General features: G+C 37.5%; 2 protein-coding genes and 1 long non-coding RNA gene across 14 annotated transcripts in view; 2 read left to right on the top strand and 1 right to left on the bottom strand.

The window, feature by feature from the left end:
- The window catches only part of hiw (MYC binding protein highwire), a 136557-nt gene that overhangs the window by 34075 nt on the left and 77797 nt on the right, over positions 1-24685 (top strand). The gene's annotated exons all lie outside the window — the stretch shown is intronic.
- Positions 1882-2689, top strand: LOC138404587 (uncharacterized). The gene is made up of 2 exons (XR_011238480.1): positions 1882-2008; positions 2135-2689. It is a non-coding gene; the product is annotated as an uncharacterized lncRNA (long non-coding RNA).
- On the bottom strand, positions 5924-24130 carry LOC117995299 (uncharacterized). 5 transcript variants are annotated; one of them, XM_034983289.2, is made up of 3 exons: positions 23893-24130; positions 9680-9863; positions 5924-7342 (listed from the first exon to the last, which is right to left on the bottom strand). In XM_034983289.2, exons 2-3 carry the CDS (start codon positions 9830-9832, stop codon positions 6167-6169), a joined length of 1329 nt encoding a protein of 442 aa, XP_034839180.1. In that variant the 5' UTR covers positions 9833-9863; positions 23893-24130; the 3' UTR covers positions 5924-6166. The 5 variants fall into 5 exon arrangements, with proteins under 5 accessions (XP_034839180.1, XP_069365192.1, XP_034839181.1 ...); XM_069509091.1 differs by lacking the exon at positions 23893-24130 and adding an exon at positions 12434-12591; XM_034983290.2 differs by lacking the exon at positions 23893-24130 and adding an exon at positions 12438-12535.

Genomic DNA, 24685 nt, shown 5'->3' with positions numbered 1-24685 from the left:
GGTGTGAAAGTCTGAATTAAAGTCGGGTTTTGAACTAGTTAAACTTGTTTAATTATCTGATTTAAATAGGATTTTACAAAAAACACATTATACGCGGCGGAGACATAAAATCAAAGAGAACAGAGCGAAGTGTCAAAACGTTTACATTATGGGCTGCGTTCCATTTCACCAACACCCTCCTCTGAACGCAGACCCATTGCCTTGGTGAATTGTAGGTGCTTAGGCCGGTGCAGACCCTTTGTGAGAACATCAGCCACCATGTCCTGTGTGCTCTTGTAAAGTACGGAAACCTGCTTGCTTGTCACCCTCTCTCTTATGAAGTGGTAGCGGACATCAATGTGCTTGCTTCTTGTATGGTATGCGTCATTCCCTGAAATACTAATGGCACTTTGATTGTCACAGTAAACAGAGATAGGTGTACCTGAAAGATGAGGCCAAAAATCTGTTTCCAGCTGCTTTAACCAAATAGCTTCCTGTATAGCAGTGGCCAATGACATGTACTCAGCTTCTGTACTAGATAAAGCAATAGTTGGCTGTTTTTTAGAGCACCAACTTATTGCAGCACCCTGAAACAAAAATACATATCCAGAACATGATCTCCTGTCTTCTACATCAGTAGCCCAGTCTGCGTCGCAGTAGCCCACAATGTTGCAATCATTTTTTTTGAAGGTAAGTTTGGTATTCAAAGTTCCTTTTAAATATCTAAGTACTCTTTTGACTGCAATCCAGTGTTGAGATGTTGGGCTATTATTGTATCTACTTAACATATTGACTGTATAAGCAATGTCAGGTCTGGTTCCTTGTGATAGATACAACAGACATCCAATCACTTCTTGATATGGAATATTCCTTAATATTTCTTCACTACTATCAGCTTTCTTTAGTTGCACATTGGCATCGCAAGGTGTGTATGCAGATTTACAATCACTCATATTAAATCGACTAAGTATTCTTTCTATGTATAGAGATTGATCCAATGATATTTCATTTTGAATATTGTTTTGATTTATTCTAAAGCCGATGCACCGTTTCGCTACGCCCAAGTCCTTCATATGAAATTTTTCATTTAATTTTTTCTTTATCATAGAGGCTGTATCTTCTTTGTTAAATATATAAAGTAAATCATCAACATAAACGGTTATAAATAACATATCTTCTTTATCAATTATTCTATAGTATATACAAGGATCAACTTTAGAGCGAAACATACCTATTTCAAGGAGAGCTGTATTTAATTTTTTATTCCATTGTCTACTCGCCTGCTTTAAGCCATATATTGACTTCTGTAATAAACAGACTTTGTCGCCTTCCACAAAACATGGCGGTTGTGACATGTATATTTCTTCTTCTATGTCTCCTTGTAGAAAGGCAGTGACAGCGTCCATTTGGTAAATTTTTAAACTATATTTAGCTGCCAAGCCAATGACATACCTCATTGAAGAGTAGCGTACCACTGGAGCATAGATTTCATGGTAGTCTATGCCTTTCTTTTGACAGTAGCCTTTCACAACAAGTCTAGCTTTGTACCTGAATACCTTGCCCTCCTCATCAGTTTTGGTCTTGAATACCCATTTACAAGGTATAGCCTTTTTATTTTTAGGTAAATCTACAAGAATCCATGTGTTGTTATTCAACAATGACTGATATTCTTCATTCATCGCTACTTTCCACAACGCTGCATTACTGCTTTGTAGAGCTTCGGTGAGGGATTGTGGGTCACTGTCTAAAATGCTCATTGCTGATTCACTGTTCATGCATATATAAGAAGAAGGAGGAGGTGATATAGTGTCTTCCTTGTGTACCACATTTCGCCGAGACCGAATGTTCACATGTATAGGAGTGTTGAAACTTTCTTCAGGTATGTACGTTTCATCATCAGGATTAGTATAGTCTGATGATTGACTTGAATCTTGGTGTGAGGACGTTGACTCATCAATTTTATCATCAGGCTGACTTCTCTCTTCTTCTGTATCTTCGTCAAATAATGGTACATAAATAGTATCTGATGGTGAGTTTGATGTATCTTGCTTTTTATTTACTTTTTCCTTTGATAAATTAACATTTTTATTTTGTAATGTATTGTTTTCTATTGCTAAATCATTTACTTTATTATTAATTTTATTTCCTTTTACAGTGGACTCCAGGAATACAACATCTCTACTAGTTATTGCCTGTTTGCTCTGGGGGTCTATAAAACGGTAGCCCTTTACACAGTTGCTGTATCCAACAAAAATTAACTCACGTGATTTAGCATCAAGCTTTTGGCGACGTTCTTTTGGTATGTGCACCATGGCCTTGCACCCAAAAATCCTCATGTGACTTAAATCTGGCTGCTTGCCAGTCCACACCTCCTCAGGCGTGATGTAAGAGAGCGATCTGGTTGGCGAACGGTTGATGATGTGTGCTGCTGTAACCACAGCTTCACCCCAATAGTTTTTCTGTAATTCAGCATTAAATATCATACATTTGGCGCGTTCAATAATAGTTCTATTCATTCTTTCGCTCAAACCATTCTGTTGAGGAGTGTATGGGTTGCTAGTTTGGTGCAAAATACCATATTTTTTAAGATAATTTTCAAAATTGTTATTTTTATATTCAAGGCCATTGTCGCTCCTTAATTTTTTAATCCTTTTACCTTCTAATTGATTTTCTACCATGTTCTTAAATTCAATAAACTTTTCAAATACTTCGGCTTTACTTTTAATTACATATACAAATACTTTACGTGAAAAATCATCTATAAAAGTGACAAAGTACCTCGCACCTCCAAGTGTTGCTGTTTGCATCGGTCCACATACATCGGAATGGATGAGCTCTAGCAACTCAGTTGCCCGGGAGCCCTCACTTGGAAAAGGTTGCCTACTCTGCTTCCCTTCTAAACAACTTATACAAGTTATATCTTCTTTTATCGGAGACAATTTTACACCAGTAGTACAGTTAGGTATTTTGTTTATGTCAGTAAAGTTTAGGTGGCCCATACGCTGGTGCCACAGATAGGTATCACTTTCTGCAAGAGCCGGCATGGCATGACCTTCCTTGTAAGCAGTATTAAGTCTATACATGTCATTTGTTAAAGTGGCGTTTGCTACCTTTTGACCTTTTGTGTTTAATATTTTGCAACCATATGCATCAAACTCCACTTTACATCCATTTTTTATAGTTTTACTGACTGATATTAAATTAGTTTTGAGCTCTGGTACATAAATAACGTTTCTAACCTGAATGTTCCTCGAGTGGCCTTCAGCATCGAATACTGGGATTGTGATGTTGCCACAGCTTTCTACGGACAATGCTTTATTGTCAGCTATCCTTATACTTTTAACAGGTGGAGGCATCTCATCTTCTAGCCAGCTTCGGTGCATTGTCATGTGCATTGAGGCGCCAGAGTCCACGTACCAGCTCTGCGAATCATTTAGGGTTGTTGCTGAAAAAGCAGCGATAAATCCATTATTAGAATCATGATTATTAGAGTTATTCTTCTTAAACCAACAGTTTCTGCTCAGATGGCCATGCTTATTACACCGGAAACACCTAGGTCCCTTCGGCTTTGACTGCTGTTGGTGCTTCGGAGGGTTACTTTTGCTGTTTGTGTAAAATGCGGTAGTGTCAGATGATTTAATTTCCTGTAAAAGTTTAGTTTTGATCAAATCTGCACTAATTGTTACACCGGAACTTTCAATACCCATTATCATAGGTTTATATACATCGGGTAACCCTGCCAACATCAATGTCCCGAGCCATTCATCATTAACTTGAAAACCAATATTTCTCAATTTATGAGCAGAGGTCATGATCTTATTTACATAGTCTTCCACGTTTAAACTATTTTCTAAAGTTGTATTAATAAGGTCTTTCAGGAGTCCTACTTTCCTAGTTAAACCCGAATCTTCAAATGCCCGTGACAAGTTGTCCCATACTTGTTTGGCCGTATCGGCCTCTCTAATATGCACGTAAAGAGTGGGGTCAATCAATAAAATGAGTTTTGATCTTGCCTTTGTGTCCCTTTTTGGGTCCGGCTTGACATCATTGATGCATTCCCAGAGATCTTCTAACTGTAACAAAGCCTTCACAGAGAAGCTCCACGTGGAGTAGTTTTCCCGGCCTTTTAGTTTTTCACACAAAGTTAAATGATTATTTGTTGTCATTTTTGTTGTTATTAGGTATGAGACGGCCCATAACCTGAAAGTCTGAATTAAAGTCGGGTTTTGAACTAGTTAAACTTGTTTAATTATCTGATTTAAATAGGATTTTACAAAAAACACATTATACGCGGCGGAGACATAAAATCAAAGAGAACAGAGCGAAGTGTCAAAACGTTTACATTATGGGCTGCGTTCCATTTCACCAACAGGGTGTGTGCCCGGGATCAAACCTCCTACCTCCGATTTGAAGGCGGTCGTCCTAACCACTAGGCTATCACAGGTTATACAATATCACAGCTTAGAAAAAAACATACAAGGATCTTAATCGCTAAAGCGATCTCTTCCAGGCACCCTTTGACGGAAGGAAATACATTACAAAGGTAAATTAATTACAATTCCAGAGTTACAATTACAGTAATTGTACAAAAACAGCTTTCATTTACTTTTTTAGCTCTTCGGTAAAATTTAATTTCGTGTAATAACACCTTTTTGTAGTTACTCTTTTATATGTTTGCGAATGTTCCTTCTTCAATGACTAAAAACCGCCAGCGCTTTCGTCTAACACGTTGGCCCAACCTGTACTGTGCCTTTTTAAAGTTAGGTCTGATTGATTATAATACTTGCCAATTACAGCCAAACCGAGGCGCACGCAGCGTACTTTCCATAGTCAATTAAATTCGCATTCGCCACAGAAACGAAAATGAAATCATACGCACCAATTCGGTACTGAAAAATTCTTTGCGTGCGGCTTGGTTCAGAATATGTTTTTTAGGATAAAGGAACTACTGTGTTGTAATCTCAACACTCGTTGATACGTGCTCAATGAACATCTCCTGTTTGGGTTTAATACCAATACTTTTGTCATCTTACATTTACCTCATTGTAAGAAAATTCGCTTTTTTAATCGTATGCAACCACGCCGCATTTTCTTTGTAGCCTGTCTCTAGACATTACATTACTTGACGCTTGATGCCAAATCTGCTGTTCCAGAATCTAACTGTGCCTATCAAAAAGTAAATACTAATTTATAAAAATGAACGCTAAGCGCAGAACTTTTAGTATGCTCGGAAAGGAAAACTCATTATGCTAAAATGATTTTACGAGAGTACTTCAAATTTAGTAGATTCACACGTTCATAACATGACGCGCCATTTAGTCGCAGTATAGTGATTAAATTTTTACATTCAAAATAGAAAAAAGTCCCTTTAGACTTTCAGAGGCAGTTTGCTTTTAGTTATAATAATTTGGGATATATTTTAAAGGTCATGAATGCAGCTCGATGATTTGCAGGTTATTTTAGCAGTTGACATCGTGCAAGCTATTTTAGCAGCAGGCAGACAGGTTATTTTAGCAGTGGATATGAATATTAAATAAACAGAAATGAAACATACATTCGCGATCGCTTGTTATGTAAGAAGTAAGTATTGATTGAGATATCACGTTCGCAGGAAAGTTCATAATGTCAATGCTAAATCAGATGTTATCATCAGTTATTTATTCAATTATTTTCATAAACCAGTAAATATTATGGTAAGTATCGCTCTATAAGTCTATAGTAAGAGTGCGTTTCCACTGAAACGATGCGGAGCGGGGACTAGTGTTTTCGACCGATCGGACTATTATTAGATGATAATATGTTAACATCTTTTATGTCATTACGTATCTGTATGTGTAATTATTAATCGAAGCTAAAACTCATTAATATAAATAATATATATATTAATTTCATTAAATATAAATTTTAAATTCAATTCGCTTGCAATATATTAAAAAAATGTTCCAATTATATCAAAATAATTTAATCAGCAATTTTAAACGAACAATGGTATAACATATTATAACTTTAACATTTCGCATAATACTGATAGACATTAAGATATACTTGGCACTTTTTATTCCTTACATCATAATTCCCGACTTGAGGTAGCGATTCGCAATCTACGCAAAATTTTCCTCGAACAGTCTGACAACCGGATAATCCGATCATAGAGATCCATGAAGGTTAGACAATTCACTTTGAACTCTCATAAATTAGTGGTCAGGAGCTCTGCTCTTTCTACAACTATGTGGAATTCTGTCTCTCTGTAAGTTTTCCCATCAGGCATCACAATTTGTAGCTTCTTCTTCTTTTCATTTTCCCTTTTCACAATAAAAAATATCACAATTCCAGCTATCAATAACACGAGCACTATACCCACAACCACAAAAATCCAAAATGTTTGCTTAAATGCACCACAACGACTGTCTATAAATGTCGGGATCGACACGAAGTGCTCTTCAAGGTCGTACCAGCAATTAATGATACCTCCCTGCGAGTTCAATATTTCACGCCAAACTTCTGCAAATTCACACGTGCATCTCTCGTTCAGATTCAAGCCATCGATGCGAAGTGATAGCGTAGACTGATTATAGGAGAGCGACGTAGGCGATACGGTGGTCATTGTATTGTTGTCTATCAAAAGCTCCTGTCGACCCATTGATGCTATTGTATCTTTGTCCACTGTGAAGCCGAGAAATGCACCTTTACCAACCGTCGTAACAGTATTATTTCTAAATGTGACAGGACCCCTCGAAGTTATACGAAAACTGTCTGCATTTAATGTATCAATTATATTATTTTCTATCAATACTCTCTTTGGTAAACTGACAAGAAATGTTAAACTTGATAACTGATCAATCGTAACTCCTTCTATTCGAAAAAAGTTAGTAACTTCTACATCTGATAGGAATCGGCTTGGCAATATCCTGGCGATGCCGCCTCGCAGAACGAAGTTTGATGTCGTGAACTTCTTGAATGCTTGTATTTCTACGTTGTTGTATATATTATTGGTAAGTTCTATGTTTTTAACTCCGGTGAGACTAGAAAAGGCGAAGGGCCTCAGGCTTAATATATGGCTATCACTTATAAGTATATCGTTTACGCGCCCTTGAATCGCATGAGAGGAAATTTCATACACTGTACTATTGGTAATTTCTATTCTTAATCCTGGATTCATTTCGTTGTCAGTGGAGAAAGGCGACCACGCGAGGGCACGTTCGCTAATGACAACGTTGCTAATGTTTCTCAATTGCACTGATCTCAATTGAGTGAGCTTACGTGCTGTTTCCGTTAGGAATATCACCCGTTCACAATTTTCAATTATGATAGCTGTTGCCGTGGAGGGTACGCGATATGATCCTTCAGGCCTTAGCGTCATTTCCTGTGGGCAAAAAATGTTCTATTACATTTATTAATTAACTAGCTGCCGCGGGGAACTTCGTACCGCCTAACAGTCGATTCAAATTTTTTAAATTTTTCTCTCCGTAAGAACCATCTCCATACTTCAAGGAATATTAAGAAACAGAGTTAGTGAAATCGGTTCAGCTGTTCTCGAGATTTGCGATCAGCAACACATTTAGCGATTCATTTTCAGATTATACGCTATTTGACATTGGCAAATACACTTTGTTAAGTAGCAAGTAGTTGAGTAGTATGACTAAGGTTTGGAATACTACCATATGTGTTTCTTACCAATTATATACCTACCGGCGGGGTGATTACGTATCTCGCGACAGGCTTGCGTCAGGCGTAAATCTCGCGATCATTGCTGTCAAACGTCCGGTTAGAGAGAGACAGCAATAGCCACAAAGCAAAATAAGAAGAAGAAGAAGAGAGACAGCAAATGACCTGTCGCAATTGCTACTGCTGTCGCTACTGCAACGTTTTACGTAATCACCCGGTATCTTTAAAACAACAGTGAATAGGCATCTTCTAGGTAAACGGTCTTAGGTCACATCATCATTTTCTATCAGGTATGATTGCGGCTAAACCTGTACTTAGAATGAATTAAAAAAAAAGTGCAGGTGATAAATGCAAGTGTAAAGTAATTAGTAAAATCAGTCTGTCTAACACGCTGTTAACAATTTGCTATTAAAAACGTGATGAATAATCACTTGTCACATCTTCTCCCTACGTTTCTTAAAGAGTAAATCTTAAAGTTAGAACGCGACAGATGTCTATCGCTGACATTTTTTTACTTTACTACCGACTTTATAAAATAAAGTCGGTAAGAGGAAAGTCAAACACCCGGATTTCGTGTTTCACACTATACTAGCTTATGCTCGCGACTTTGTCCGCGTGGACTACATGAATTTCAACCCCCTATTTCATTCCCTTAGGGGTTGAATTTTCAAAAATCCCTTCTTAGTGGATGCCTACGTCATAATAGCTATCTGCATGCCAAACTTCAGCCCGATCCGTCCAGTAGTTTGAGCTGCGCGTTGATAGATCAGCCAGTCAGTTAGTCAGTCACCTTTTCCTTTTATATAAGTATTTAGACTAGCTTAAAGCTCGGCATACGTTACTAAAATGCCGCTTTTGTTTGAACGACTCTCGCGCCACTCAAGTTGATGGTTAGGTACCATATCGGAAAATTTAACGCAAGTGTTAATTACTGTATGAGGGTTCGACACAACCGGATGAACGCGATCCGCGAACAAACGGACAAGAAGACAAACATTTATTTCTAGATTTAAACATATATTTTTTACCCGAAGGGAGCTAAAAGTTTCCACTGTCCGTCCGTCCCGTATATTTGGTTGTCAGCGCGTTGTATCTCGTGAACCGTATATATGTATGAATAAGTAGAGAGATGAAAGTTTCACAGGCTGTGTATTTCTATTGCCGCCATAACACCAAACCGGCAAAGCCGTGCCGCCAAGCGATGTAGCGTTCAGATACGATGCTGTGTGGAAACCAAAGGGTATGTAAGGGTTTAATGAAAACTGCCATACTTCCAGGAGGGCCCGCTCCAATCTTAGGCTGCATGATCACCACACTTACCACCCGGTGAGATTGTAGTGATTTTTAGTGCAAAATGTCGAAAAAATACGACTAGTCTGTAGTACGGAACGCTAGGTTCGCGAGTCTAGACTCGCACTTGGCTGGTTTTTTGTTGAGTTCCTAAGGACAACTTTTTTGTGAAAGAATTTTTTGAAAAATTCACAATCAAAATTAAGTATGTACTTTTAGACACATCAAGATGAATAAAATTGAAATGAACTAAAAACAAACTTAGAAATGTTCAACGTTAAGTCAAGATTGCATCCTCAAAGCTATCGAACTTTCGTGGGCGCAAAAGGCACTCGAAAATGAACTACGAAACAGAATTTCATTCCGTGGAATTCTGACAGCTAATTTATTTGGGGTGAAATCGAACTTCAGGTGGTGGTCACACTGTTTTTCATACAAATAACTTCGCTGATGTATAAAAATGACATCGTCAAATTGCCACCGAATTAATATTTAGAGTATAGGTTTTTTTCAAGGAATATTAGCCATGCTAATCAGGCCTAATATTCTCCTTTCCCCTCCAACTAAGCGTAAAGCTTGTGCTAGGAGTAGATATGAAAATAGTGCAACGGGTGGGGTTTGAACCACCGACCTTTCGGAATTCAGTCCGCTCCTTAACCTTTGACCCATTGAGGCTCAAAAGCTCAACGGTAAACTTTTGTAAGTTACAGTAATTTCTAGTTTGATGATTTTTTAAAGTCCCTACCTTAACGGTATCTGTACAATGGCATATCAGCCTGGTGAAAGAGTCGCAGCGGCACACGTCCTCGTCGCAAGCCGTGGGCACCGCGCGCTGCGCTAGAGCCGCCTGCAGCACCAACAACAGGTGCCACCATGACGCCCAACGCATTCCCACCATTTCATGTCACCATCGCAATCCTTGATGTACTCTGAAAAAAAAATTACAGTAAAAAACATTTTGAAAAACAAGCTTTTATTTAAATGTATTTAAATGGGCAGTTAAGAAGACCCATGAACACCACACACCACTGAAATGCGTATGCTGAAATGGGCGGGAGGAGTAACACTCAAAGACAAAGTACGAAATGAATATATAAGAGGAAGCTTTAAAATTGCACCCATAACCGACAAAATATCAGAATTAAGGCTCAGATGGTACGGACACGTAATGCGTAGGCCCGACGATTATGTGGTGAAGAAGTGCCTTTCTATGGCTACAAGAAAGAGGGGTAGGGGAATACCACAAACTACCTGGATGACAAATGTCCAAAGGGACATGAAACGCCTCGGCTTCAATGACGAAGACGCGAACACGCACTCTACATGGCGCCGCAGAATATTAAGCTCTAAAAAGAAGAAAACAATTCTTCTCTGCTAACCGTTGAGGAGTTACCTCGTTAGGAGCCAACCTTAAGGCAGTAGCCATGTCATGGTGACACTTTGAGGAGGTTATCATTTTTGAATGCGTATACAACATTTTGTGTATGTGCTGTTAACCATTGAGGAGTTCCCTGGTCAAGAAGCAACTCTCCTATCATCTAAATACATTAAAGGAAAAGGTGACTGACTGATTGACGGACTGACTAACTGACTGATCTATCAACGCACAGCTCAAACTGCTGGACGGATCAGGCTGAAAGGCATGTGCAGGTAGCTATTATGACGTAGGTATCCGCTAAGAAAGGATTTTTGAAAATTCATCCCCTAAGGAGTTGAAATTTATGTAGTCCACGCGGACTAGGCGTGAGCATAAGCAAGCTAACATAGGTACTGTCAATAGAAGTATGTATATTGCTATTACTACATATATAAATGCGAAAGTGTGTTTGTTTGTTGATGTGTTGGTTTATCACGTCGCAACGGATCGATGTGATTTTTAGGGTTCCGTAGCCGAATGGGAAGAAACGGAACCCTTATAGATTCGTCATGTCTGTCTGTCTGTCCGTCCGTCCGTATGTCACAGCCACATTTTTCCGAAACTATAAGAGCTATACTGTTGAAACTTGGTTAGTAGATGTATTCTGTGAACCGCATTAACATTTTTACACGAAAAAAAAAAAATTTTGGGTTCCCCATACTTGAAACTGAAACTCAAAATTTTTTTTCATCAAACCCATACGTGTGGTGTATCTATGAATAGGTCTTCAAAAATGATATTGAGGTTTCTAATATCATTTTTTTGTAAACGGAATAGTTTGCGCGAGAGACACTTCCAAAGTGGTAAAATGTGAGTCAAGAAGTTACAGGAGGGGGGCGGGGCTGTAACTTCTAAAATAAGAGAATGATAAAACTAAAAAAAAATATATGATGTACATTACCATGCAAACTTCCACCGAAAATTGGTTTGAACGAGATCTAGTAAGTAGTTTTTGATTTATCGTGCAAAATGTCGATAAAATACTCTTATATCAAATAGATTGTACTCTTGATGCTTCAAGCAGCGGGCATCAACTAGTGCTTTAAAGTTACTTAGTTACATATTGAATTCAGGCTTCCGTAATACCATTAGTCTGATGAAACCTTAGTTAAACAATAGAGCTTACATGCTGAATACCGCCTGTTTGAAGGTAACGTCGCTTTGACACGCCGTGCGTACTAACGTGTCCACTTCCGTTCCAGGTATTAAACATTTCATCAGTTATATTGAAACTAGCATTGCAATAAATGAATTTACATTTCAGGACAGAGCGCAGCGCGGAATTTCCTTTTGAGCGCAATATTACCATCAGAATGTAATATCACAGTTTAACGAAATACTATTTCGAGGCTGTGGTAATATATATTGTAGGGACACGTTTAATTAGTTTTCCAATGGCTCTTATTTGATGCAATGATTAATTAAAACTTGCCGAACGTACTAAACTGCACTGCACGTGAATAAGAGCGCTACATGGACCGTTCGGGACTCGAAAAGTCGTTGTAAACTGTTCCAGCAGTTGACAACTGCACGACCACTCGAAGCGGTTGCGTAACTTTAGAGTGTTAGAAATTCCCCGTGCCGTTTTGTGTATGACAATGAAAGGAATATTCGACACATAATTCGAAAAACTGATTGATGTTAGGGCCTCAAGGTCGGGACGCCTGTCGCCGAAAAACGCAGCGTTGACAGACCCCGTCACTAGCTGGACTGGAGTTGTATCCAGTAGGCGGTGAAAAATCGTGGCGTGTGGAAGTGCCTACAAGATACCTATGTCCAACAGTGGACATGTGTGGGTTGACGACGACAACATATAAATTTTCAAAGACTTAAAAAATTCTTTACTAGGCGACAGGTTGAGATGGCAATCGGGGCGTCATCCGCGCTCCCCGCACTGGGTTAGCGCGGGGGATGTGCGGGTGTGCGGGCTGTTCCCTCCCTGATTGCAATTTCGACCTGTCGTGTACGATACGTACTAATTACTAATTTATTTCACTGAAGTGTAGCAATGAATTCTCAGTAACTCACATTTTATTTACTTACACATCACTTTATTGTTTAAACCGTAACGAAATCACTTACCTACAGTGTGTTTGGCTAGGTGTATTTCTCTGAATTATAATGATGAGCACAAATAAATATTGCGAGACGTGTAACACTGAAAGAGTAATGCACGTTTGTGAGTCAGATAGGTATATCTTTATCGGTTGCGTTATCAGATAGGCTAGGTGGCCCACGAGTGACTTAAATGAGGCGAGTATGTGATATTAGCAAGGCTAGCGGCGTAGATACCGAATTGACTATTGATATAGTCGATGAAGTTTATGTACTAAACGTATATCCCTTTTTTTAGTTTTCGGCTAGAGTTAGTAGATATTGGGGTGTACACTATTTCGTTAAAAATATTTCGTTAACATTGCGGTCAAGAGATACTGGATAGAGTTTGTGAAATTAGAATCTGAATTTTATCAATCACTAGCGACCCACCCCGGCTTCGCATGGGTGCAATGTAGATAATAATGTGGTGTCATTGAGGTGTCATTGCCTCGGAAACTCTCAAATGAGAGGATTTTTTTCCGACCTAATTCACATTACTTCAATTTCTCTAGGGATCTCTAATTTTTTGAGAATTAAACTATAGGTATAAACCTTCCTCTTGAATCACTCTATCTATTGGTGAAAACCGCATTAAAATCCGTTGCGTAGTTTAAAAGATCTACGCGTTCATACATACATACATACAGACGCGGGAAGCGACTTTATTTTATACTATGTAGAGATTTGGTTGATAAATCCCTATATCTTTTTGCCTATTTATATTTTGCCCAACAGTGAATGTTATCTCTCATATTATCAAACCAGCTGTCGTTGCCCCGGCTTTGCTTGGGTAGTTTCTGTAAATTTTAGTGGAGGCCTTTTATGTGCCTCCTTTTATGTAAAAACATTATATTTTCGATAAATTGAATTCTATTCACAATCTACACGTGAATAACGCACAGCTAGGTAAAAACTACAAAATTAGCTCCATAGCCTATTTGTTTAATTGTTTATTTCACATTTTAAACCAAACTAACATTGACATTCCTTCACCTCCGGCCGCACCCTTCAAGATTACGGTCTTGATATTTATGTATAACGCAAGAATGTGTTTTAATAAGACAACAACACTCTTGACGCGTCTTCTGGCTATGCTAATTACGACTTGCCGGGCCGCTACTTCAGTTTTAAAGATAGATAGTATTGGATTTATGTTTGCAATGCAGATTGCTTTGCCCGTGAAATTGGTAAATGATTTATTTTTACTGTCTGGACATGAATGGTTCGCTCCGATGTAATTATATTTCTGGATACACGTTTGTGCGAACTTAATCTTTATTTTCGGCGAACGGTCTCGTGAAAGTAAGTAGAACATCAAAAGTAAGTTTTAAGGAATGAAAATTAAATACTCTTAAAAATTTTGACTCATATCATCGAATAATGGAACATAGCTGTACCTACCTATATTTTTTTTGCTGTGTCAAAAAGTGACTCATATCATGCTCATATCAAAAGAGCTTGTGGAGCGTGTGTGAATATATATATTTTTCTATTTTAAGAGCGTATTTTTATAGCGAGACGTAGTTAATATGGAAATATTAGGTGCTGCTCCATATACCTATCATAATGTATTACCATAATATAAGTATAATGCTCATATATTTTGAGAGATCAATGTAGATTTCGTTTCTAAATAGTAAAAGTTTGAATGAAAATCTGAAATGTGGATTGTGGATACCTTATAAACGGATTCATAAAAAGTAGGTGGGTTAAAATGTTCCAGTCAGCAAACACAAAAAAATAACGGTAAAATAAATTAAGCGTCAGTGTAAACGGAGAACACCGGTATGTTAAAATGATACATTATTAAAATATTTTTAACTAGATGATGCCAGCGATTTCGTCCGCATGGATTTGGATTTTAAAAATCCCGTGGGAACTCTTTGATTTTCTGGGATAAAAAGTATCGTTGTCCATTCAAACAGACAGACAGTAATTCTGTCCTACGATAGTGCGCTCCTGAGTTGTCTGTGCTAAGGCGCTTGTTTCGCCTCTCTGTTGAGCCGCCTCATAAGCATTTTCTTCTTACACTTGTTCAGAAATTCTGCTAAGATTATTGAGCATTGCATTTACGTCTTCAGAGTGTCTGGAATAATGACTATGTCATCGGCAAAGAATTTTGAGGATTTTTTAAAAGTTTTAATTTTATAAAGAATACTAGTCATGTTAATTATGACGAATGTTTTTCTTTCCCCTCCAATTAAGCGTGAAGCTTGCGCTAGAAGAAGGTACGACAATAGTACAAAGGTTGGGGTTTGAACCGCCGTTTCGGAATCTAGTCAGTTTTATTTAGGCTCTACGAAGATCACGTTCCCCTCTCTCCTCGCTGCAATTGGATTGGCTCGGTAGTCTGGTCCTGTATCTGGATTCTGGACTAACATGGTAGCGCTTTCGTAAAAGCACTTCAGTACTTGGATATGTTAGTAGTCGGTCAGCCGGTATCTCTGTAAAGACCTTAATACAGCCCAAGTTTCCACAGAATCGAAGGATTTCTCGTAGTCCACAAACGCTAAATCAAAGTAACCGATTATTTATTATCATCAGTTTTCTGTGTAACTTTTAATTAATTGCGGTTAATTAACCTGTAAATAACTTATAACTAAGATCTTATTTTGACTGTAATAAAAATTGACCAGACTCACAATTAAAAAGCTTTTATGAAATATAATTGCTTCACTTTGAAATTGACTAATTGAGAAAAATATATCAATTGGGGCATGCTTTTATTAACATAAACAAATAAATCGGAGCCAAGGGTTAATTAAATTAATACGCAGAATCATCATCATCATGATTAACCCATCGCCGGCTCACTACAGAGCTCACCCAGAATCACCAAAACCCTTCTCGGTTTTGGTCTACCACGTATAGTCTACCACGTCGGCCAAGTACGGATTGGAAGATTTCACACACTTTTGAGACCTTACGGAAAACTCTCAGACATGCAGGTTTCCTTATGATGTTTTCCTTTACCGTAAAAGCAAGTGATTTTAATTAATTAAAACGCTCAAAACTTAAAATTTATTTGAATAAAAAAGAATGTTTCTATTTCTACTACCTACAACTATTAGTAAAGGATGATTTATGTTTGACCGTGCCGGGCACGAGCTGTGTACGAGTTTTCTGAGCCCCGTACATGCCTCACGTTCAAATTACACCGAGTTTAATATGAACGTGCACGTCCGAGCCACGTCCGAGATACGGAGGCATCACGGACACGGCACGGTGAAAAATAAGCTGCTTCATATAAAATGTACGTAATGTTTTGAATCCGTGACTCATCCGCGCTTCAAACGTGGCACGGCCCGTGCCCGGCACGTTTTGGTATAAATCCTCCCTAATAGTAACACATTTCGATTATTAATTGTAATAAAATTGTTGAACCAGTAGCCCTTTGCTACATAATTTTCCTCTCAAAAGTAATTATTCTTTAAGTGAATAATAATTAATATAAGAAACTAGCTGCCCCGGCGAACTTCGTACCGTCTAACAGTCGATTATTTTTCAGGATTTTTTTTAAATTTTTCTCTCCGTAAGAACCATCCTCGTACTTCAAGGAATATTATAAAAAAAGAATTAGCGAAATCGGTTCAGCTGTTCTCGTGATTTGCGATCAGCAACACATTCAGCGGTTCACTTTTTGTATATACATATATACATAATACCTGAGGTTAACATAAGTGTAAATAGGAATAACGTAACTGCCTATGATTTACTCAGGCAACGATTGTTTGATAAACTGTACTACTTCCCTATACCTACTTAGTATAAAACGTCTTTGTTATTATTCTAGAAAATAGTTATCACGACATTATTTCTCAGTTGACGATATCCGATAAGTAGGAATTACGAGAACCTAAGTGTAAGTTGAAGCGATTGTATTGTTGCCGTGAGCTTGAAACATAAAACCGTCTATGCGCTTTTGAAATGTTTGTATAATAGTATATTTCAGTTATGAAAGTACCATCTATAGTTATACCAATCAAGAGTGTGCCGACTCTGAGTGCTGGTAAAATACATAGATATATGTAGGTATATTGATATTGATTCTGAAGGCAATTGTTAGTTTAAAATTCATTTACCGTTCTATTTAGCAATGTTCAAAGAAAAAGTATGCAGATACTCTAAATTAAGTTTAGAGAAAGACTTCAGAATCGAACCGATTCTTTTTCATGTGTTTTTCGTTAATGTTTTTTGACGACCTGTGTGAACTAGCTGTGGTCTTTTAATTAGTGGAAAGTCTTGAGATCGATTCCTTCTTCGGGAATTCATAATTTCTAAATTGTTTCTGGTCTGGCCTATGGTCCGGCTTCAGTCGAGGCTAGGCCCTGCCATCAAAGTCTTAAATACGTACCGCTGAGCGATTTAACGTTCCAGTACAGTTTCACTTTGAAATCGATTAGGATATGATTAAAACTACAATATTTCTACCAAGTTAGCTGCCTTCCATTTGCCTGCATCGTCATTATCACCAGGTGAGGTCGCAGTCAATGCCTAATTTGTCATTGAATAAAATAAATTAATGTGTTTTTTGTATTTGTAGAGATTAGGTATTACAAATCAGTGTCTTGAGAGTTGATACCTCAAACATTTCAATTTCCGTTTAAAAATGTGTTTGTATTAAAATTTTATAGCTTCTCCATTAGCACTATATTCAAGGTTTCGTTATATCAAAAAGTGACGTTATCGAGTATTGCGTCATCTACATAGGTGAGATCGAGATTTTATCTGATACTAGCTGCCCTGGCAAACTTCGTTCCGCCTAACAGTCGATTCAAATTTTTAAAAATTTCTCTCCGTAAGAACCATTCTCGTACTTCAAGGAGTATTATAAAAAAAGAATTAGCGAAATCGGTTCTGCGGTTCTCGAGATTTGCGATGAGCAACACATTTAGTGATTCATTTTTATATTATAGATTATAGATTTTTAGGGTTCCGTACCTCAAAAGGATAAAGGAACCCTATAGGATCACTTTGTTGTCTGTCTGTTTGTCAATTCGAGGGAATCAAAACCTGTAGGGTACTTCCCTTTGACCTAAAATCATGGAATTCGGCAGGTAGCAAAATATTATAGCACAAGACAAGACAAAAATCCGAAAACCATGAATTTGTGGTTACATCACAAAAAAAAAGTTGATACGAACAAATAATTAGTTTACTTAAATCACATGTCATTGGCTTGTAGTGTTGTACAGCGGTTGGAGCGATACATTTTTTCTACACTGGTTTAAGATTTCTTGTAAGATGGTACAGAAGCCTTCGCTTTGAATCCGACTCGCACTTGACCGGTTTTTTAGATTATATTGAGTTTTCCTAAAATAGTTGGTTCTAAAAAGTACGTATAATATTCTACTATTCTATGTTTTTTTTACTATTAACGAGCGCATGCATCAGCTGATTCGAGACGCACAAGCATGAGCGCGCACGATCAACGCCAACCGTCCCGTTCGCTCACAGCTGGACGCTTAGGGTGACTATGTATTGCGAGAACTACTACTCAACACAACAAGCTTATAACTTCGTAAATTTTCATTAAATATTTTTGAGATTTTGGATATATATTCTTTACGTAAAAACGACACGTGTTTCGGTTTTTACGTATACTAAAACTAACCTTGTATATATTATGCCTTATGCATTGAAAATAAAGCATTAGTACTAACATGTAGAGAGTACTTAATTTTCATTTAAATATTATTTACCTACTCATATTTTAAATGTGATTATATTCGTGTAGTAGTGGTATGCAATTTAGGTTTCAATTTGAACGTTTCGTCTTTTGAGTTAGCCCACAAACGTTTGCAATTAAAACAGTATTGCATTAAACCTTAACTTGTATATAAACAGCCAGGTAAATAGATCTATTTCCAGTGCCACAAACGAACTCGTATTTCGACATTATTTACTTTACGCCTACGGCGATGACACGTTATTTGTATCTGCTCTATTTTAACAGAATCGTAGGTAATTAATAATTAAACAAATACAGAAGCGTTCCGTGTCTTATAGTGGAACAACGAAATCCTTCAAGTGATGAAACACCGCCAACTTCTTAACTCCTGGCTAGGATTGAAGACTTGGTCACTTGGCCGTAAAACCTAATACCTAGTGTGCGCGGCAAGTCGAGATGGCAATCGGGGTGGGACACCCCGCATACCCGCATAGACCCCGCGCTAATGGGCAGATTACACCTACCGAGTAGTGAAGCTAGACAGTAAAATGTGACTCGGCCGAGACAGTGCTATGCCTGAGAAATTGCGCCGAAATTCACTCGTTAAAGTGCTTATACCAACCGAGTACTCGGCCAAGGACACTGACTCGCCACTGTACTCGGAGCGGAATAGCGCGGGTGACGTGGGGGTGTGCGGGGCGTTCCCCCGCCTCATACCTCGTTTGCCATCTCTATCTGTCACGTGCTTAGTATAACTATTTTTGTTTCGACCCGAGAATGAAGTTAAGGCCCGCGTTATCCGCAAAGAGATTAAAGAGGCAGACAAATAAGCACATAAAAACGCATTTTGCGTAACACAACGGATGTATATTTTTATTAGTAGGTATGTTGATTTACAGCTTATTACTTATCATTTACTACGTAAGAACTATTTTTGTTGCAATTAGTTCCACCTGAAATATTCTGCATTAAGCAAAACTAAAGTATTCAGAATTAAACGTAGCTATTTCTTTTTCCAGTTTCTTTTATTGCTGACTCACGTAATGAAATAAGTTCATAAAGCAAACCAAGTTTATTCACTCAAAACTCGCAGGATCAGCAATTTGATTGGTCTGAGCATACAAGTGGTTATAACTTAGTACTTAGTTTTACAGATTAGTTTAAATATGCACTTTAAGTTTTGATTTAAATGTTAACCTACTTGCATACTATATAATACTGGCTTATGCCCGCGACTTCGTCCGCGTAGACTACCACACATTTCAATTTCCTTTTTACACCCAGGGGTTGAATTTTCAGAACCCTAACATTTAAACTAGTAAGTAGTAACCTAATTTTCAAAAAACCTTCTTAACGGATGTCTAAGTCATATCAATAGCTATCTGCATGCCACATTTCAGCCTTATCCGTCCAGTAGTTTAAGCTGTGCATTGATAAATCAGTCAGTCAGGCACCTTTTCCATTTATAATATATTAAGAAGATTATCTATGTACCGGTCCAATTTTCCGGTAAATTTTCTCATTCATGTACATTAAATACATTAGTTTCAGAAACTTTGAAACGATCCAATTAAGTTCCTCATATTGGAAACATTAAGTGCTTTACTGTAATCGGAACATTTAGGTGAGATATTTTTCACTTTTTTATTGACAGCTGATGAGGATTCGCTACTAGTACAAAAATGTATGTACTAGAAGTTAAATTAGAAAAAATATCTGTCCATTTTTACTAGTAGTGAAACGAATTCTGGGAATAGCCTGAACGCATGAAATTGGGTTTTATTTATTTTTTGCCATCGACCAAAATATTCATAGGTAGGTATGCATATTTTTGAAAGTTATCCGTTATTTGTGGTAGGATTGAACATTCGTTGCTTTGAGCTACAAAGTTTCGAGTAATTGAGTTAGTATGTAACTGGTCGCTTCCGCCACTTACAGCTCGCAACAGTGGACAGCGGGACGCGATGATGTTTGAATTGGACTTCACCTTCCATCTACGCCCGGTTATTTCAAATTTTATTTTATTTCACATAAGGCTACGTTCACACGGCAATATTTTTCTCGTGTACGGTACACGAGTTTTTATGGAATAGAGCTGTGACAGCAGAAATTATATTAAATTGTTCACATGGAGTCTATGCAGGAAAATGCTGTGTTCGAGAAATGTAATTTTGCCCGTATACCGTCCGAAGTTGACACCGAGAAGGACGCCTCTCGGCTCGATTTTATCGAATTTGACATGCATTGGCGCTTAAATATCATATGTTCATGTTGTATCGTTCACACGAACAATCTTGTCTCTCATATTTGGTGCACGTAGGGTACATGCAGTTGTACTTGTGAAACGTAACTGCAGCCAGATGGAAATTGTCGTCGCGTCGTGTAAACGAGTGTCTCGAATACGGTAAAATCTTATAAGTAACCGTAGCCTAGCAAGATAAAGTTCAAAAAAATAAAACATGATCCAATTTTTAAAACTTTATAACCACCAACTAATACGAACGATTCATTTTTATGATGGCAAAACAAAATACTCAGGACCCATTACACACGGTCGACTAGTCGCTCGGCGATTTAATCGACGGCGACCGCTAGAATCTGTAATTTATATTGAAGTCATCGTGTGCAAACGCAGTTACGCACGTAGTCGTCGTGACTTATTAAATTTAAGGGTGCATGGCAAAAAATATTAAAAAAATTAACTTTGACGATGACGTTTTATATGTCTTTGTTACCCGTACCTATTATTCTGTCAAGGCCACCATGATCCAAACTTCATAGTCGCTAATCGTTCCTCCCTGTGTTGGGGACAATGCGCATAGAAACTTTCACCAGCTTTTATAAAATAACGAAGGTCTGGGCCTCACGGGCTCTTAGTCCATTAGTGTCATCCGGGCCGGCTTTTATAATATATGTATATGATAGCCATTGTATTAAGAAAAGCTAGCACAGTTATTGAAACTTATTACCGTTTTACTATAGACTCAAATTATATATTCAAATTTTAAAGCAAACATGTTACATCAGTATTAGTAAAAAGCTTTCATTTAGTCTTATTTTATTCTTTAAATTCAATGAATAGGTCTTATTATTTTATTAAAAATCCGCATTTCATTTGAAGTGCATAGGTATTTGCTTTTTATATTTCCTGTTGTCGATGAATAACGCGAATGATGGTACGAAGTAGAGCTAACTGTAATTACACTATCTTCCTTCTTCAATATTAATTAATTTATAGAATATTTCACTATTACTTTACTTTACCTTTTACTCAAAGCATAGCAGAATTAATGGGAAGTGTCGTGTACTTTTCTAATATGACATACTAGCTTATGCTCGCTACTTCGTCCGCGTGGACCACACAAATTTCAAACCCCTATTTCACCCCCCTTAGGGGGTGATATTTCAAAAACCCTTTCTTAGTGCATGCCTACGTCATAATAGCTATCTGCATGCCAAATTTCAGCCCGATCCGTCCAGTAGTTTGAGCTGTGCGTTGATAGATCAGTCAGTCAGTCAGTCACCTTTTCCTTTTATATATTTAGATTACTAATTTTTAATATGTTACAAAGTAAAATGAAATTTCTGTCCACAACGTTCCTACGCTTTTGCAAAGTGGTCCAGCAGATGTGAGACAAATGAGATAGACGTCCGATTTTTAGTTTTAATATGTTATAATAATTTTTATATCAGTTCCTAAACTGCAGAACTGATTTCGCACCGCAAAAACTTGCAACCTGGAGACCACCATAATACTTTTATTTATTAATACTTTTTATCCAGGAAAATGCCAAAATCCCACGGAATTTAAACAACCTTCAACTTTAAGAAGAAAAACTTTAAGAACTTTCGACCTAGATAAAAAATAATAATTAACCAACCAGTCCACGTGAACGAAGGCGCGCGCATGATGTAGTCATAGCAGTATACCTACGTAAGGATATAATACAAAAGGGCTAATCAGTATTTAGGTAGTAGATATTTGGAAATTGAAAATCATTCGAATTTCGTAGAACTGAGCCAACGTAGAAGCCTTTTGACAGATATTCAATGATCGATGGAACCATGGAACCTAATCTTAACAGCCAATATTCAGTGAAAACCTAAAATTCCACGTTTTATGTGTCTCAATAGATTTGTTTTGAATATCGGTGTTCATGGATTTGGTAAATTGACTTTTGAATGTATCTATCTAATAGTCTCCGTTGAGGTTGACCCCATGGCTGAAATTCGTTCGGGAGAGCATCTATTTATGTCTATCAAAAACCATGCATATAAAACAATATTAACAAACAATTTTTGCAATTACTGTCTCGCGTAGCATCTAAAATAGATAAGAAACTATTTTCGAGTATGTGCTAGGTCATAGTTTATGTTGTTATAAAAGAAAATGTTTTTGTTGCGCTGTTGACCTGACTTGCATAAATAAATATCTAGTCGCACCGGCATATATTGTACCTACGCTACAATTCGCTACTTCTTTTTGAAAGGAATATTGAAAGAAAAGGAATCTATGTGATGGTATATAAACAATAAGTGATAGTGCAGTTTAGCAGATTTTGTAACTGCATCTACATTCCAGCTTGCTACACATGATCTCAAAAAACGGGCCAAGTGCGGGTCAGACTCGCGCACCGAGGGTTTCGTATTACAGTCTATTTTTTCGAAGTTTTGCACGATACATCAAAGACTATTATGCGTAAAAATAAATAAAAATTTGTTTTAGAATGTAAAGGTAAAGCCCTTTCATATGATATCCCACTTGGTATAGTAATCTTACTTTGAAAGTTGAAAATACTTATCATGTAACCACAAATTCACGGTTTTCGGATTTTTCCACTTACGTGTGCTATAAGACCTATCTACCTGGCCATGATTTTAGGCCAACGGGAAGTACCCTATAGGTTTTCTTGACTGACACGACAGATGGACAGATGAAGAGACAGACAAACAGACAGATAAAAAAGTGATTATATTAGGGTGTTTTGTTTCTTTTGCGGTACGGAACCCTAAAAAAATAGCAGGAAGTGGGTGAGGAAGTCGCGGGCATCATCTATTTAGTTTAGGATATCTTGCATCTGTATACGGATATAGGCTACCTTTTAACCCGACCAATTGAAAAGTTCTGTTGGGACGTTTAATAATCCTGAATCCACACGGACGAAATCACAGCATCGTCTGTCTATATTGAGTAATCAAACTTGTTCAGTAATTAGGCAGTTAATAAAGATAATATAATTCGTTCACTTATATTTAAAACTAGCGTATTCTTCCGCGTGAACTACACAAATTTCATACCCCTTTTTTGACCCCTTGGGGATTGAATTTTGAAAAATCATTTCTTAGCGGATGCCAACGTCATAATAGCAATAATTATATTGCATACCAAACGCTCGATTCGTCTACTTGTTTGAGCTGATCTAGTCAGTCAGTCAGCTTTTCCTTTTATATATTATATACATGAAATATGATTAGACTATATCAAAACATTTGTCTGGTGCCATTAAACGTATTCATGTATGGAGAATATTATAGTAATAAATACACGTTTATACATTCATCCTTTAGAACAACTCTATTTTCCCCACACTCTACAGTCTCCATCAAAACTTGTTATATGATATTGTGTACGGAACATAATGAATTGGGGAAGTTAATGTTTTCGAGTGGCACGTGTTCTGCTTCAAATCTTTGATTACATGCCAAGTTCTACCGGCACAATACCTACGTTTATTTGTAATAATATCATAAAATAGGAAATATTAGTACCAACCTCGCAAGAGAACGTATCGTCCGGAGTAAAACAATCTAAACAATATAAACCACACTTTGGAAATAGTAACTACTGTACGAGTCCTGTCAAACAAAAGTTATTATTATTTACAAAAACAAAATCTACGCAACGGAAAATAAAGTGATTGCATTCGGCGGTGAGCAATTGCTATAACGCGCTATGTACAGAACGCATGCGTTGCCTCGATTCCCGCGCAAGCGACTGAGTCTGACTTGACTTTTGAGATCGGAGTCTGACTTCACCCGCTGACCGCTTCATCGCTGCGCAGCGCGTGGGCCCGCGACCTTCGCCTCGCGGTTACACCTATCTACGGTAAATACTATAGGTACTCCTCTAGTGTTAGCCCGATAGCTCGCCAAACTTGCGAACTTAGAGGAGGAGGCAGTGAGGCTATCTTATTGTTATCTACATACTGAGTCAGGTAGTAATCGTCAGGTCTAACACCAAAATTGTTAAAACCACTATGTTTTATACACAATAGCAAAGATTGGCTGACATTCTTGTGGTTTCTTGATCGTTCTTCTTGGTATTGGAATTGGAATGGCATTCCAAACCAGTGGTAAATTCTTTGACGGTTTTGAAGCACTTGTAAAAGTTTATTTGAATAAAAATCTATTCTATACTATTGCGTTGCTCCGGAGGTGTGGTGATTAAGACTTTCCGAAGAATCTGTTTTACTTACCAGGTTTTGAATATTCAGAATAACTACAGTAGGTATATGCATGCATTTTTCATTCATTATTTACATCATACACATTAGAAAACATAATTG

This window comes from Maniola hyperantus, chromosome Z (genome assembly GCF_902806685.2).
Source record: "Maniola hyperantus chromosome Z, iAphHyp1.2, whole genome shotgun sequence".
In the NCBI taxonomy this organism is placed as follows: domain Eukaryota; kingdom Metazoa; phylum Arthropoda; class Insecta; order Lepidoptera; family Nymphalidae; genus Maniola; species Maniola hyperantus.
This window is presented reverse-complemented; position numbering and strand designations above follow the sequence as displayed.

What these genes read in the sequence shown, in the direction of transcription:
- LOC117995299 (XM_034983289.2), bottom strand. Translation starts at nt 9,832, where the DNA reads ATGGTGGGAATGCGTTGGGCGTCATGGTGGCACCTGTTGTTGGTGCTG. An exon ending in ATTGTACAGATACCGTTAAG is followed by an intron (nt 7,343 to 9,679) that starts GTAGGGACTTTA and finishes TTTTGCCCACAG; the next exon opens with GAAATGACGCTAAGGCCTGA.